This window comes from Schistocerca gregaria, chromosome 3, assembly GCF_023897955.1.
Source record: "Schistocerca gregaria isolate iqSchGreg1 chromosome 3, iqSchGreg1.2, whole genome shotgun sequence".
Taxonomy (NCBI): domain Eukaryota; kingdom Metazoa; phylum Arthropoda; class Insecta; order Orthoptera; family Acrididae; genus Schistocerca; species Schistocerca gregaria.
Window position 1 is genome coordinate 305,881,537 of NC_064922.1, and position 18,047 is coordinate 305,899,583.

The following is an 18,047-nucleotide window of genomic DNA, read 5'->3' on the forward strand; positions in this document are numbered from 1 at the left end:
CGACTATTGTTGAAAGTTAAATACTTCTGTTTTTAATGTTCAGAATATGTTAATCAGTTTATAATGTGATTGATGTTAATTTTACATTTTACAGAAGCTTTACTTTTGGAGAAGACTCCTGCCTTGGCATTTGATTACCTGTACATGTTAGAACTTCCTGATGACTTCAGTTCAGAGCATCTCTCAGAACTAGGCAGCGATTTGGAATACAGGTACTTCCTATTAATTATACTAATTATATTTGAAAATATATTGGTTCTTATTGAGTAATATATGCCAGTAATGTTTTTACATATGTGATTAAACACATTTTTTCTCTGTCTTAAAATATTGTAAGTTTGTTTATTTGACTGTGCTAAGACATACATGTGACTTGCTGATGTATCCACAGTAGTAAAGACCACTATAAAATATGTTTCATATCTAAGTTTTTTCCCTTGCACCCCAAAAAGTAATACTTCCATTGGCCTCTCCTACTTGTTGTTTCATTGTATTGCTCATGGCTTTTGTCTAATATTTTAATGGTTTCTTTGTGTTAAGAATGTAAATGAAAACCTAAACTAGAGTCTCATTTTTTTTTTAAGTTTAGGTGAGCTTACACTGTTCCATTAAAATAAATAAATAAATAAATAAATAAATATAGTATTTTTATTTTGCACATTATTACTACGATTTTGGAAAAAGGAAAAATTTGATATTATGAAGTTTAATTTATTATATGTTCTGCTCACCAGTAATCTTCCAGAACGAGCCCTTTGTCGTGTTGTTGTGGGGCCTATGTTACTGCGGTTATCTTCTGGACTCTTTCATCGTCTACAAGCGGTTCAGGGTGCTGCTTTGCTTTATGATTACTGTCCATACTCGGTACCGAAACCAGGTAAGAGTTTTTTGTGACTGCAGTCACATTCACATAAATTATCACACTTCAATAGTACTATGAGATTTTTCATTGAATAAGGGGAAAAAATGGTCAAGATAGGTTAACAGCATAGAAATCTGAAAAGTGGGTGGGAAGAGGAGGGGAAGGCGTGGTGGTGGTGGTGGTGGGAAGAGTCACTTGTCCCCTTTTGAAATCTGTTGCCAGATATATCATTCGTTACAGTATTCACACACATTTGTAGAAATGAGTGATTGTGATTATACTAAGCCGCAGATCTAGCATTACTGAATGCAACAGGAAATTTTGTGGCTTTTTGCGATTACCATGTAACTTAGGTTTGTTTGGTTTTGTGTGGCTGATGACGGAGAATTGTGCATTTTTTTTTGTGTGACAATGGTTTTGGTGTTATTCTACAATCGAGGCACATGTGGTGATATTGTCAAAATAGAGTCTTCAGTAATATTCTTTACCCCTTCCTCATGCATCCCTTCTTGAGCTGCAGAAAGAAACAATTCCAACACAAGAGCCTGTTGTTTCTGCACCTGTTCCCAACTCAAAATCAACATGGTTGCAGTATACCAGCCCAAATTTCCACAAGGACACTTCATCCTTCTGTTGCATACTTTAGTCACAACAATAGTTTACCATTTGTCTGTGGCCAAACAAGATCTGTGATGGCCAGGTGAGACCATGTCCAGTGTTACAGTCACTTACTTTGAAGAACACAGTGTTTCTATACCATAACTTTGTGTATATGTGTGTCATGTATGTAATCAAATGCATCATTCAGAAAGAGATGATACTGTTATCATTTTATGCTGTAGATGAGATGGAAAAAGTGTGAAATTTTGAGCCAAAAGATCTCCTCTCCAGAAATAGGGGCCTTCTCAAATCCTTGGGGATAGCGCAATGTACAGTCGTGGAGTTACAAATTCCAGTTGGCATTTCTGCAGAATATTGTGTCCAACTGGTGATACAAGGACCATCTTAATTCAGTCCTAGGATGTTAAAGAATTAGCTGTATTGGCTAATTTGAAGTTATTTTGGAATGTTTGTTAAACTTCAGTTATGACCATCAGCTTTAAAAAATAGAAGGCATGAAAACAGCACACTAAATCCATTAACATTATCAGGTGTGAAGTTTTGTAAGCAAACAAAGCATTGTAGATGGAATCAAAGTTGAATAAATGTTTTTAAAGTTTATTTTCTGTTTATATTAAACAATGACATTTTTTCTGATCATTTTATTAATAAATATCAGGATTTCATCAACTTAAATAAATTATTTTCATTTTTGCTTTGGTTTTTCAGATTGTTATCTTTAGCCCTTACATGGTTGGTGTATGAACAAAAATATTTCTGTGAATATTTTCAAGCTTTGTTTCCTAACTTACTGGATACGTTGGATGTAATAATTGGGATGTCATTTCAGATTGTTGAATCGGAAAAGTGGCATCTGTATTCATACTAATAATAAAAAGTATGTTTGTAGCATATACTAATGAGAGTATGCTTACCTTTTAGGTATTAAGGTTGATATTTCGGTAGTAGAAGTGGCTAATAAAGACATCAAACACCTACAAAAAGATAACACATTAGTAAGTTTATTTACACTATATAGAGTTAATAATTGACGTGTACATAACTTTGAAGTGCTGTTGGTTCTTCTGTGATGCTGAGTTGTGTACAAAGAGATTAAAGTTCTTGATTGTAAAAGCAGTCTCTAATTCCAATTCACTTCAATATTCCCTGAATATCAGTAATGTTTGGACATTGATGTAATGTCCTCTCTGTAGTTTTCCATACATAAGTCTATAGATGCACTGAATCTGGCATGAAGCTCTGAATGTGGCTGCTTAAAAGGAGGCACTGGCCAGCCACAGTAGTGAGGTCATGTTGATTTAACATCCTCTGGCGTTGCGTGTGAAAGGCACCACTCTTGGAGAACAGCAAGTACTGGAAAAGTGTGCTCGCCTAGTGGTACACTAATGGGAGGTTCAAAAGTGGTGTCTCTCATGAATTCTGTGAATGTGGTTAACGAAGATGCAATTCATACTGCATTACTCATTTCCAAGATTGCGTGCTTTAGTCAACTTGCAGAGACTGTCTGTTTGCATTTCTTTTGCATGCACCCTTGCTGTGAGTGGCATTTATGGCAGTTGTAACATTCCACATGGTGGAGAAGGCAGTGTTTGTGTCATGGATTGCATAATATTTCACACAAGACTACAGAAGGTTTGAACTAGCCGAGGAAGTGGCTGTGTGCATCGCACTGTGTTTATGCTGGTCTTTGTGGCAGCAGCATTCCCGAGCCATGTAAAACTGGGTCCACTGTGAGGTGTATACAGTCAGCATTGCAATAACAGGAATTTTAAAGTCAAATTAAGTGAAGCCTTAAACTTCCCGAGCTTCAGTAACATTAAGAGCATTATTAAGACAAGGGTGGTGATGCTTTAGACTCTCTACCTGTATTCTGTTATCAGCAAGGTTTTGAATAATGGCATCACAAAGCATTTCATCTTGAAATGAGGCTCTGCAAGAGCAGTTATTTACAGTTCCTAGTCATGCCCTTGAGTTCAGCAATCTGCCCTTGACACATACAAAAAAATTTGAAACAAATCCAACTTTGAAGTAATCATCTAGTGCTTGAACAATGTCTTCATATGATAGGGTTTGGGGTTCTGAGAGAACAACTTATGACGCAATCAGAAAATATGCACTACTACCCATGAAAAGAGAAAGAACACCATGATTCATCTTATATTTTTTATGCCTGAAAATGCTACTGTAGCTGCAGGTGGTAATCTTTTTCAGTCCCCTTGTTGGGCATCAGATGAACAGGAGGGTTGAGGGGACAGCATCTGTCCTCTGACATTCCCTGCTTCAGTCATTGTTGTTTGATGGGTTTGTTGTGCATCCATCAATCTGTCAATAGCTGCTAGTAATGAGTTGATTTGTTGGATATGAAACTGATTGTGCGCAGTTGAAGGATTGCTCTCTAGAAGTTACTACTCCATACACAAAGACACTTCACATATTTGTGCGTTCCCCGCAAAAATTAAGAAAGTCGTTATGAATGATGATCACCTACCAGACTTATCAGTTGATGTCTAATGTGTTGATAGTTGTGATGGTCAATAAAAACAGTCAGACATGTACAAAAAGATAACATATTAATAAGTTCACTTAAAATATGTATGCTTAATAATTGAGATATACATAACTCAGAAATGCTGCAGGTTCTCCTATGGTGCTGAGTTACATACAGAGAGAATAAAGTTCTTTATTGTAACAAATAGTCTTGAATACTGATCTACCTTGACAGTCTCTGAATATTAGTAATGTTTAGTAGCACCGTGTTACATTGATGTAATGTTCTCATTGCAGTCTTCCATAATAGTGTCGATAAGTCTATAGTTACACTGAATCTGGGGCAAAGCTCCGAGTGTGGCTGCTTAAAAGCAGGTGCCAGCCTAAATTCGCAATCTATGAGGTCAGGTTAATTTAGTATCCTCTTATGGTGTCTACATGTTGTGCCACTCCATAGGAGAGCAGCAAGTGCTGGAAGAGTGAACTTGCCCAGCAGCACGCTGGCAGGAGATTTGTAAGTGCCATCTGTAGCATAGCTGTGAGCAGTGCATCGGGTGCAGTAGACTAAGATGCCATCGATGCCACAAAAGTATCGTAGCCCACAAAATATTGAGCTGAAACTGTCAATTATTTGATATAAAATACATCATGTTTACTTCTGTAAAGTTTTGTTTTTTGGGATACAATATATTTTCAGACTCGTCGAATCTGGTGTGTGTGTGTGTGTGTGTGTGTGTGTGTGTGTGTGAATGGGAATTTTGCAATAGACAAATGATGTCTGCAGAAGTGGTTGAGAAGCTTTTTATCTCCTTTAGACCACAAAAGTCTTTGCATCAAACTTCTCGAATAGCCTGGATGCCAGCCAATTTTTGCCTTTCCTCTGTAGCAGCCAAAAGTGCAGAAAAATGAACAATGTATCAGACAAGCACCGTCAGTGTCTTCTTCAGAGAAGGGAGACATTGCATGTGACACACAGCTGTCAGCAAGGAAAACAGAGTCCAAGTTGTCAAAAGACATACAGCCTTTACTTTATGGGGGCTATGAATTTATAAGAAGTTGTCGTGGACATTGCTTACATTGACCTTTGCTTAATTACATCCAAGATGCGCTGATGTTAGGATATCATGTATGAAATTAGCCAGTCTTCATCTTACTAGTAAAGAACTAACTTTTGAATAAATGGTCAGTAGCTTCTTGCTGCTAATAGTATTTAGTGAGAACAAGTGACGAACAACACTACTAAAAATCAGTTAGTTTTATGTGGGAGATGGAGTGCGGAGTATAGGTTATTGACATGTTATTTGCTTTTACTTTGTATCTTCTATACTTCTGTGTGCATTTTAGCCTGTTTTGTATAAGGATTGTGGGTGTTTCAGTTTATTTGGAAGAAAACCATGTTCCTTCTTACATATTTCATCACTGACGTTTGAATAGCGTATTGTCATTGCCAAATCTCTGACTAGTAACTCCATTTATTCTCTTTTAGCTAATGTCTGTTTTGTAAAAACTATATTTGTTTTTGGACATCATCTTAAAAACTGTAATTATACAAAAAAATATATTTTCCCGCTAATCCAATGTTGAAAATAAAGGATACTATATTAAAAACAAAGATTCCAAGGCTTCCCAAGCGTGAAAGCGCCGGTAGATAGGCACAATGAATAAAACACACAAACACACACACAGAATTTCGAGCTTTCGCAACCGGCGGCTGCTTCGTCAGGAAAGAGGGAAGGAAAAGGAAAGATGAAAGGATGTGGGTTTTAAGGGAGAGGGTAAGGAGTCATTCCAATCCCAGGAGCGGAAAGACTTACCTTAGGGGGAAAAAAGGATAGGTATATACTCGCGCACACACACACGCACATATCCATCCATACATACACAGGCACAAGCAGACATATTTAAAGGCAAAGAGTAAGGGCAGAGATGTAAGTCGAGGCGGAAGTGTGGAGGCAAAGATGTTGTTGAAAGACAGTTGAGGTATGAGTGGCGGCAACTTGAAATTAGCTGAGATTGAGGCCTGGTGGATAACGAGAGAGAGGATATATTGAAGGGCAAGTTCCCATCTCCGGAGTTCGGATAGGTTGGTGTTGGTAGGAAGTATCCAGATAACTCAGACGGTGTAACACTGTGCCAAGATGTGCTGGCCGTGCACCAAGGCATGTTTAGCCACAGGGTGATCCTCATTACCAACAAACACTGTCTGCCTGTGTCCATTCATGTGAATGGACAGTTTGTTGCTGGTCATTCCCACATAGAAAGCGTCACAGTGTAGGCAGGTCAGTTGGTAAATCACGTGGATGCTTTCACATGTGGCTCTGCCTTTGATCATATACACCTTCCGGGTTACAGGACTGGAGTAGGTGGTGGTGGGAGGGTGCATAGGACAGGTTTTACACCGGGGGCGGTTGCAAGGGTAGGAGCCAGAGGGTAGGGAAGGTGGTTTGGGGATTTCATAGGGATGAACCAAGAGGTTACGAAGGTTAGGTGGACGGCGGAAATACACTCTTGGTGGAGTGGGGAGGATTTCATGAAGAATGGATCTCATTTCGGGGCAGGATTTTAGGAAGTCGTATCTCTGCTGGAGAGCCACATTCAGAGTCTGATCCAGTCCCGGGAAATATCCTGTCACAATTGGGGCACTTTTAGGGTTCTTCTGTGAGAGGTTCTGGGTTTGAGGGGATGAGGGGATGAGGAAGTGGCTCTGGTTATCTGCTTCTGTACCAGGTCAGGAGGGTAGTTGCGGGATGCGAAAGCTGTTTTCAGGTTGTTGGTGTAATGGTCCAGGGATTCAGGACTGGAGCAGATTTGTTTACCATGAAGGCCTAGGCTGTAGAGAAGGGACGTTTGATATGGAATGGGTGGCAGCTGTCATAATGGAGGTACTGTTGCTTGTTGGTGTGTTTGATGTGGATGGATGTGTGAAGCTGGCCGTTGGACAGATGGAGGTCAACGTCAAGGAAAGTGGCATGGGATTTGGAGTAGGACCAGGTGAATCTGATGGAACCAAAGGAGTTGAGGTTGGAGAGGAAATTCTGGAGTTGTTCTTCACTGTGAGTCCAGATCATGAAGATGTCATCAATAAATCTGTACCAAACTTTGGGTTGGCAGGCTTGGGTAACCAAGAAGGCTTCCTCTAAGCGACCCATAAATAGGTTGGCATACGAGGGGGCCATCCTGGTACCCATGGCTGTTCCCTTTAATTGTTGGTATGTCTGGCCTTCAAAAGTGAAGAAGTTGTGGGTCAGGATGAAGCTGGCTAAGGTGACGAGGAAAGAGGTTTTAGGTAGGGTGGCAGGTGATCGGCGTGAAAGGAAGTGCTCCATTGCAGCTAGGCCCTGGACGTGCAGGATATTTGTGTATAGGGAAGTGGCATCAATGGTTACAAGGATGGTTTCCGGGGGTAACAGACTGGGTACGGATTCCAGGCATTCGAGAAAGTGGTTGGTGTCTTTGATGAAGGATGGGAGACTGCATGTAATGGGTTGAAGGTGTTGATCTACGTAGGCAGAGATACGTTCTGTGGGGGCTTGGTAACCAGCTACAATGGGGCGGCCAGGATGTTTGGGTTTGTGAATTTTAAGAAGTAGTTAGAAGGTAGGAGTGCGAGGTGTCGGTGGGGTCAGGAGTTTGATGGAGTCAGGTGAAAGGTTTTGTAGGGGGCCTAAGGTTCTGAGGATTCCTTGAAGCTCCGCCTGGACATCAGGAATGGGATTACCTTGGCAAACTTTGTATGTAGAGTCGTCTGAAAGCTGACGCAGTCCCTCAGCCACATACTCCCGACGATCAAGTACCACAGTCGTGGAACTCTTGTCAGCCGGAAGAATGAAAGCTGACCGATCCATCATCACCTGATGGGTTCCAATTGTGACGAAGAATTCTGCCTCTGAAACTTACTTCCAGTTTTACGTTCGCCAACTGGTTATTTAGATGGAAGCAACACACTTCTGTTTTACTCACACTGGCTTGGAGTTCTCAGATTTTGAAGTAATTGTCTAATGCAGACAGGTCATTGGCTAAAATCTCTTCTGTTGTCTTCATTTCCTGGTGTTTGACGGCTGGAGCCAGGTCATCGGCATAGCAGTATTTTCTGGACGAAGTGTCAGGTAGATCAGATAGATATAGGTTGAACAGTAACGGTGAGAGAACTGATCCTTGAGGCAATCCGTTGTTCAGCTTCCTCTCCTTACTTATGTTGCTTCCAGTTTTTACCTGGAACTTCCGATCACTTAGCATGCAGTTAACTAGTCGAGCCATTGTTCTGCAGGGTATGATGCGGAGAAGTTTGTAGACAAGGCCTTCCCTCCACACAGTGTCGAGGGCAGCAGTTAGATCAACAAATGCCACAGATGTTTTCTGCTTCATTTGGTATCCTGCAGCTACGCCCTGGTCTGAAGCCTGCCTGATCGACTGGAACATTCTCTAAGATAGCGCTACTTATTCTGTTATATATTAGCCTTTAAAAAAGCTTGTAGCAGCAGCTGAGTCGGGAAATGGGGCGATAGTTTTCTACCTTGTTGTTGGGTTTGCCAGGTTTCAGAACAGATATTGTCTTCGCCTTTTTAAACTCAGATGGAAGGTGACCAGTCAGCAGGATGTCAGTGAAGAATTCTGCCAGCCTTTTCTTAGCTTTTCCTCCCATATGGATCAGGAATTCTGGATGGATACCATCGAATCCAGGTGCCTTAAGAGGTTTGAGGTCCTTCAGTCCAGAGTCAATGTCTGAAACTGTGAAGGGATAGATATACTCAGATGAGGGAGATGCCTTCTTTTTCAGGTCACGAAGCTGTCGTCTGATACGTCTTGTATGTTTCTTGTCAAGAGGTACTCTTGAGGTAGTAATGATGTGGGAAGCAATTTGGTTTGGTGTTACTTCGGAATTTTTTCTGCATGCTGGTGCACTTCCTCCCAGTTTTCTCAGAAGACTCCATGCTTTCCTGCTCGAGTGGGTAAAGTCCATAGTTTTGACTGTTTCTGCCCATTTCTGCCTCCGAGACATGTCCAAGCTGGACAATAGTTCCATAGCTGTCTCTGGGTCACCACTTTGCTGGAAGTATTGGTACAGTGTTTCACTTTCCTCATTCCATCCAGGAACATATTCTTTTTGGTACCCTCTTGGCATACACTTTTTAGCTGTTGCTGTTACTGCACCAATTAAGCGTTGATGGTTGATGGAGGTATCTATCGAATGGTCTTATCCAGTTCCGTTGAAAACTTCATGCAGTCGGCTTTCTGGAAATTCCATCGAGCATGCGAAGTTGATCGTATGACAGGAACAGTGCAGCTAATTTGTATTATTACTGGTCTGTGTTGGCTGTGAGGAAAGGCATCTACCACTTTCTTTCTGGTGTTGATGGGGAAGCCAGTTTCGTTGCAGCTAACAAAGCATAAGTCAGGATTTGAATCCTTGTCCCAAGCAGCTGACCTGAAAGTGCCTTGATCTTTGGCATCAAACACTAGATGAAGATTATTCTCTTCGATCCATTCTGGAAGCATGCTCCCATTTTCATAATTTTGAGAGTACTTCCAAAGTTCATGGTGACTATTGAAGTCTCCTATGTAAATTGCAGGATGTTCTGCTGTGTGTGGGACAAAATCGGGCCATGTTGTTTTGGGTGGTTTGTAAACATTTGTAATAGTAATGCCGTGCAATTGTATGACAACTGTATGTATATCTGCCTCCACACTTACAGAAATCAGTGAAGCTTCGTTTATGTTGTTACGGACATACGTAGCAATTCCATACGCCTCGTGGTAAGTTACACCAAGTGCAGAATATCCAGGAATTCGACCTCGGCTTTGGAATATTTCTTCGCTGGAAACACGAGTATCTTGAATGGCGATGACATCGATATTGTTGTCCAGCAAAAATTTTGACAGGTAGTCACACTTTGCCCTGCTAATGCTTTCGATATTCAGTTGAAGGAGTCTGATAGTTGGTCCAATGTTTCTTGTTAATGAGCTCTGAAAAGAACTTTTTCTGCTATTTAGTTGATATGTCATTGCCAGGAGATCCTATGGATAGTCTGGCTGCCTGTAATCACTGTTGCTCAATTAGCACCACCCAGGAGGCACGTGTAGGGTATTTTAAGGTTAAACCTAAGGATGTGAGCAACGCCACCTCCCACTGACCCTTTGTGTTGTGTGTACTCAGCAGCTGTCCATGTATCACATGCCCATTTGGAGCCTGAGCAAAGCAGTATCCAACTGAACTGAAGTCTGAGGCTGGCAGGCATGAGTGTTCTGACACAAAAGTTGTTTGAACAAAGTTCCACTGTGTTGTTGATAATGGTATAATACCCTGATTGATTTTAGATACAGTGGACTGCTGAAAATGCTATAGGCCAGACTATATTTTGTAAGATAAAATTTTACAATGTTTTAAGTAATTACCACAGTTTTAAGAAAGTGTAAACTGATTGGTAATTTAGGAGGGGAGGGGGGGGGCAGTTGATTGTTTTACAATTTTTCTCAATTGTTCCCTCTGGTTATACCTGCCAAATGAATATGCAAATTTCGAAGCTGATCTTCACACAATCCTTAGGACATGTAAGCAGATGAGATGTGATCAGATCAGGTGTGAAAATTCCTCATGTGCCTCAACTGTCTGAATGTTTTGCATACCATTCTGAAGCTGTACCTTGCAGACAAGTTAATCCAATGCACAAACTGGGGAAGGGTATGTAATTATGCTGGGAACCAGCTCACTCAATCCCTTCATAAGCCTGAGAGATGAGATTAAATCTTTCTCACAAGGCTTCCTATAGTGAACTCGCTGTTGTCACATGGATTGTTCATCTGTTAAAGAGTACCCAGTAGTATGTGATGCTTCTGGCAATTCTTTCTTGATACACAATATTTTAGTTCAGTGTATTTTATTTTCTGATATAAGAATATCCCTAGAATTAGGTGCAGGCCTATTGTGTTGGTAAGGTGGAAAATATATGTGTCTGACATGAAATACAAAATTTTGTGAACTTTGAGAACTCCTCTGTAAGTTATTAGGGCCTAGATATTAATTTGTATGGGAATGATTGACTTTTACCTGGTTGACTTATTGCTGCTTCTCATGTAGTAGACAGCCATTAACACATTGCAAAAAAAGTGTTTTAAGTACTTGTATGTCATTATTCACTTTTAATTGTGTATTATTTTACCCTATTACCATTGTAATTTTATTTTATTTTATCAAATATGTAAGAATAAGTGTGTGTGTGTGTGTGTGTGTGTGTGTGTGTGTGTGTGTGTGTGTGTGTGTGTGTGTGTGTGTGTAGGGAGGGGGGGGGGGGATTTGGGGGGGGGGGGGGCATACACACTTGCGCATGTGTATGTGCACGTGCACTTGTTTGTTTGTGTGTGTTAATAATATCAAAGTGAGCATTCTAAAGCCAAAAGTAATCAAACCAACTCATGATGTTTTTAATTAATGTGTGTAAATCTCCAACATTAATTGCTTTTCTGTACATACAATTTAATTAATCTTCTCTGCCTACACTGAATACTGACATAAACTTTTATTTTTATAATTTTGGTGTTTACTACTATCTCACTTGCTAGACAATATAAAAGTGGCCGTTAAAGCAATTGAAATCAACATTTTTTTGTTAATAATATATTTCTAAAGCAATTTTCAAAATTACTACCAAAGTGTACTTACATATCAAAATAAGTGTTTTTTAAGCATTGACAAATACATGATTCAGTAACACTCTTATAAACACTAGTTCTAAGTACATATCCTACAAGAAAAAGCATGTTTTGTACATAATGTCAGGTCAGTTCTTATTAGTTCCTTTTGTCTGTGTCTTGTTTATTATTTTAAGAGGTTGGTTTAACTTCATTTCTTAAATCAATATAATTACTTTTGGAGCCTCTATCTTTGTCACTGTCTAATTAATGAAGACTATGTTTAATTTTGTGCATTTGATATTGAGTGTGCAAGAATGAGTAATAACACAACCTGATAATTATGAAAGATAATGCTTGCCTTTTCTTCTCCAGTTCATGGTGTGGACCAGCAAAATAGCCTACTTCCTGTTCTTCTTCCTGAACAAGTGGTGTAATGCACTGTATAAAGCAGACAGCCCCTAATTCGTAATCTGTGTTTCTTCCTAAAATTTGCCGACAATAGGAACTGAAATATATATTACTTTTATTGGCTGATTGTGATTTTGTATCATCTGACCATTCCCTCCAGAAGTAACACCAGGCACTTTGTGATTTCTCATGTTATCTCTGTATGATTAATAGGGTCCTTCTGGGTGTTCTACCAAGCTGTTGTTTCCATTTTATGCATAAAATGGAAACAACGATTGGGCAGAAAATGCAGTTTCTCCTTAACCAAGTAGCAGAATAATTTTAGTAGTTGTATCTTTAATGGTTTTCTGATGACATTGTATCATTTTAAGCCTATCACAGGCGGCTGAGGACATGAGAGGTCAGGCAAATGAAAGAGATAATAATAATAATAATAATAATAATAATAATAATAACAGAATGTAGTCACTTTAAAACAGGCGATACTGAGGTAATTAGATTAGGATGTGAGACACTAAAAGTAATAGGCCAGTTTTGCTGTTTGAGCAGAACAGGGTGCATGTGACCCAGGACAACCGGGATATCCGGGAAAAACGTGGCAATTTTTCATCCAGGAGAAAACCAGGAAAAACCTGGGAATTCTTCATTGCTTTCGTTTTCAGTTAAATTTTTGTAATTTCTGCTGGTAACAACCGATACTCTAACAAAGGATATTACTGTATCCTGTTGTTGTTGTGGTCTTCAGTCCTGAGACTGGTTTGATGCAGATCGCCATGCTACTCTATCCTGTGCAAGCTTCTTCATCTCCCAGTACGTACTGCAACCTACATCCTCCTGTATCTGTTTAGTGTATTCATCTCTTGGTCTCCCTCTACGATTTTTGCCCTCCACACTGTCCTTCAATACTAAATTGGTGATCCCTTGATGCCTCAGGACATGTCCTACCAACTGATCCCTTCTTCTAGTCAAGTTGTGCCACAAACTCCTTTTCTCCCCAATTCTATTCAATACCTCCTCATTAGTTACGTGATCTATCCGTCTAATCTTCAGCATTCTTTTGTAGCACCACATTTTGAAAGCTTCTATTCTCTTCTTGTCCAAACTAGATATCATACATGTTTCACTTCCATACATGGGTACACTCCATACAAATACTTTCAGAAACGACTTCCTGACACTTAAATCTATACTCGATATTAACAAATTTCTCTTCTTCAGAAACGCTTTCCTTGCCATTGCCAGTCTACATTTTATATTCTCTCTACTTCGACCATCATCAGTTATTTTTCTCCCCAAATAGCAAAACTTCTTTACTACTTAAGTGTCTCATTTCCTAATCTAATTCCCTCAGCATCACCCGACTTAATTCGACTACACTCCATTATCCTCGTTTTGCTTTTGTTGATGCTCATGTTATATCTGCCTTTCAAGACACTATCCATTCCGTTCAACTGGTCTTCCAAGTGTTTTACTGTCTCTGACAGAGTTACAATGTCATCGGCAAACCTCAAAGTTTTTATTTCTTCTCCATGGATATTAATACCTACTCCAAATTTTTCTTTTGTTTCCTTCACTGCTTGCTCAATATACAGATTCAATAACATCGGGGAGAGGCTACAACCCTGTCTCACTCCCTTCCCAACCACTGCTTCCCTTTCATGTTCCTCGACTCTTATAACTGCCATCTGGTTTCTGTACATTTTCACTCCCTGTATTTTACCCCTGCCACCTTCAGAATTTGAAAGAGGGTATTCCAGTCAACATTGTCAAAAGCTTTCTCCAAGTCTACAAATGCTAGAAACATAGGTTTGCCTTTCCTTAATCTAGCTTCTAAGATAAGTCGTAGGGTCAGTATTGCCTCACGTGTTCCAGTATTTCTACGGAATCCAAACTGATCTTCCCCGAGGTCGGCTTCTATTAGCTTTTCCATTCGTCTGTAAAGAATTCGTGTTAGTATTTTGCAGCTGCGGCTTATTAAACTGATTGTTCGGTAATTTTCACATCTGTCAACACCTGCTTTCTTTTGGATTGGAATTATTATATTCTTCTTGAAGTCTGAGGGTATTTCGCCTGTCTCATACATCTTGCTCACCAGATGGCACAGCTTTGTCAGGACTGGCTCTCCCAAGGCCGTCAGTAGTTCTAATGGAATGTTGTCTACTCCGGGGGCCTTGTTTCGACTCAGGTCTTTCAGTGCTCTGTCAAACTCTTCACGCAGTATCATATCTCCCATTTCATCTTCATCTACATCCTCTTCCATTTCCATAATATTGTCCTCAAGTACATCGCCCTTGTATAGGCCCTCTATATACTCCTTCCACCTTTCTGCTTTCTCTTCTTTGCTTAGAACTAGGATTCCATCTGAGCTCTTGATATTCATACAAGTGGTTCTATTTCCTCCAAAGGTCTCTTAAATTTTCCTGTAGGCTGTATCTATCTTACCCCTAGTGAGATAAGCCTCTACATCCTTACATTTGTCCTCTAGCCATCCCTGCTTAGCTATTTTGCACTTCCTGTCGACCTCATTTTTGAGATGTTTGTATTCCCTTTTGCCTGCTTCATTTACTGTGTTTTTATATTTTCTTCTTTCATCAATTAAATTCAATATTTCTTCTGTTACCCAAGGATTTCTACTACCTCTCATCTTTTTACATACTTGATACTCTGCTGTCTTCACTACTTCATCTCTCAAAGCTACCCATTCTTCTCCTACTGTATTTCTTTCCCCCATTCCTGTCAATTATTCCCTTATGCTCTCCCTGAAACTCTGTACAACCTCTGGTTTAGTCAGTTTATCCAGGTCCCATCTCCTTAAATTCCCACATTTTTGCAGTTTCTTCAGTTTTAATCTACAGTTCATAATCAATAGATTGTGGTCAGAGTCCACATCTGCCCCTGGAAATGTCTTACAGTTTAAAACCTGTTTCCTAAATCTCTGCCTTACCATAATATAATCTATCTGAAACCTGTCAGTATCTCCAGGCATCTTCCATGTATATAACCTTCTTTTATGAGTCTTGAACCAAGTGTTAGCTATGATTAAGTTGTGCTCTGTGCAAAATTCTACCAGGCGGCTTCCTCTTTCATTTCTTAGCACCAATCCATATTTACCTACTATGTTTCCTTCTCTCCCTTTTCCTACTACTGAATTCCAGCACCCATGACTATTAAATTTTCATCTCCCTTCAGTATCTGAATAATTTCTTTTATCTCATCATACATTTCTTCAATTTCTTCGTCATCTGCAGAGCTAGTTGGCATATGAACTTGTACTACTGTAGTAGGCATGGGCTTTGTGTCTATCTTGGCCACAATAAGGCGTTCACTATGCTGTTTGTAGTAGCTTATCCCAACTCCTATTTTTTTTATTCATTATTAATCCGACTCCTGCATTGCCTATTTGATTTTGTATTTATAACCCTGTATTCTCCTGACCAAAAGTCTTGTTCCTCCTGCCACTGAACTTCACGAATTCCTACTATATCTAACTTTAACGTACTCAGTTCCCTTTTTAAATTTTCTAACTCACCTGCTCAATTAAGGGATCTGACATTCCACGCTCCGATCTGTAGAATGGCTGATTTCTTTCTCCTGATAAAGATGTCCTCCTGAGTAGTCCCCGCCCGGAGATCCGAATGGGGGACTATTTTACCTCCAAAATATTTTACCCAAGAGGATGCCATCATCATTTAAGCATACAGTAAAGCTCCCATGCCCTCAGGAAGAATTACGGTTGTAGTTTCCCCTTGCTTGCAGCCGTTTGCAGTACCAGCACAGCAAGGCCATTTTGGTTAGTGTTACAAGGCCAGATCAGTCAATCATCCAGACCGTTGACCCTGAAACTGCTGAAAAGGCTGCTGCCCTTCTTCAGGAACCACACGTTTGTCTGGCCTCTCAACAGATACCCCTCCATTGTGGTTGCACCTACGGTACAGCTATCTGTATCGCTGAGGCATGCAAGCCTCCCCACCAACGGGAAGGTCCATTGTTCTTGGGGGGAGGTGTATCCCGTTACTACAGAATAATACTGCTGCAATGCTTCATAACAGCAGATTGCCTCCGATGAGCGTGATGGTACAGATGTTTACATTAGATTCATTTGAGCAGTTGCGAGCTGGCTCATGCACATGCACAGTTGAGTCGCGTATGAGTAGTACCTTCACCCGCTTCTGGCTGCTGAAGTGTGGTTGTTAGCTGTATAAGCAGTAGTAGCAAGCAGCCAGATGCTACCTGTAAAAATTTTACTGGCGCACCCAAGCTGCTAGATTAATGCATGCGCACCAAACCTGGATCTAGGGTCCTTGATGGGGGATGGAGGGGAAAACTGGGGTGTCTGCCCCAGGCAACAATTTTAAAGTTGGGGGGTGGGGGTGGGGGAGGGTGCCAAATTTATATTCTTGAGGCAAAAAACCTTGTTTCACAAGGTGTCTAGCATCCAGCGCACATTGGTCTGTAGATTATTCATATGATTTTGAAATGCATTGCTGTTGATTTCTTAACATTTTTTAACATGTTCCAAGTTGTTTTCTGAATGAATCATAAGTTGATTTTTGAATACATGCATAATGTATGTGATGTCTCTGCCAGAGGAATCTCGGTCGCATCTAGAAATAAACTTCCAGGCAGACAAAAAGGGATGGAGCTTTACGAGCTGAGTGGAATAAAGCCAAACGGGTGAATGCCAATCACTGTTTGTTATTTTTTTGACGAGGTTTGCGAATGATCAGCTTTGTTGTAATTACTAGTGAAATCAGTAAATTCAGACTACCAGAGTGCAAATAAATGACAAATAGGAATAACAGTTAAGAAAGATTACATATTATCTTCTCAGTGTATCCAAGAAAATTAAATTTTGACAGAAAAGTTTTGGCCAGATCCATACACTTACTAGTGTACAGAGTCCAGCTAGCAGCTGCTTAAGTTCAATTCTTGGAGTATGTGGAAAACACATAATAATGCCTAACCAGAGAATTCATGTGGGATGATTAAACTGGTGATTGTGGCAGGGTTAGTGAAGCTAACCAGAGAATGAGTCTTAACACTGGCAGGAATAGTTGCAGAATTAGTGATGACAAGATTGTTTATTGGAATGAGGAAGTAGAAGAAACAGGGACATTACACAAAAATTTTGTACTACTATTTTTCTATCTCATGCTTGAGAAGCTGGAGCTTTTGAATGAAATGTGAAACTATTTCCTAACATAAAGTTTTTTGCTATTAGTAGGCCTAATAGTCGATCTGGTATTGGTACTTCGTGAATTACATTCTAATGTGCTATAAAAATGACCATTTGTGCCAAATCAGTCTCATTTATTTGGTGTGTGTTGCAACTGCTGCAATATTAGACAGGCCTATTTTGTTTCATCTAGCAGACAGTGACAAAATAGACATAATCAGATCGAGAAATCACACCAATCTTCGGCACTATTTGTATTCTATTTGTTTAAAAGGAGCAGGTAGACTGGGAGCAGGAGAGGCACCAGAGGGCATTTTAATTCCCATTGTCGTGAATATAGTTTAATGACATCCATTATAAAATATACATGTTTCAATTCCACAGAGCGAAATACAGCGACATGCGATAGAAGAATGCTGTGTGAAGAGGAGCGGCACTGCACTTTGGCATGCTGAAGACCAAATATCATGTCTTAAAATTCCTCAGGCGTGTGTTTTATGTATCAGACTGTTCAGAAAGATGTGCACTACAATACAAACATTTTTTGAAAAATCGATTTTTTAAATTTTTGGCATTCTATCTCAAATGCTGGGGGCGGGGGTGGATTTCGGAAATATTGTAGATCTGGGACAGATGTGCAGAGCAGTCTGTGTTGTAGTGGGGAGGTGGGTAGTCCCCACGTGACCCGTGTTTACGTTTAGTGGTTTTGCCATATCCTCTTCGTTTACTGCTCTCACGTCGAATGAAAACAAAACGGATTTCTGTGGCCGGGAGCTATCAAGTTAATTAAAATACATTCACATAATTACGGAGGGCTAAAAAGTTGTTAGTTTCAGATCTTATTTTATTTCCACCTTTCTGACA

At 40.0% G+C, this 18,047-nt stretch overlaps 1 protein-coding gene across 2 annotated transcripts in view; it reads left to right on the top strand.

The window, feature by feature from the left end:
• Window positions 1–18,047, top strand: part of LOC126354204 (intermembrane lipid transfer protein VPS13B) — a 192,381-nt gene that overhangs the window by 83,733 nt on the left and 90,601 nt on the right. For both annotated transcript variants that reach the window (XM_050003660.1, XM_050003661.1), the window contains exons 11-12: window positions 95–212; window positions 735–877. In XM_050003660.1, the coding sequence (XP_049859617.1) occupies window positions 95–212; window positions 735–877 (261 nt within the window). The remainder of the gene's footprint in view (window positions 1–94; window positions 213–734; window positions 878–18,047) is intronic.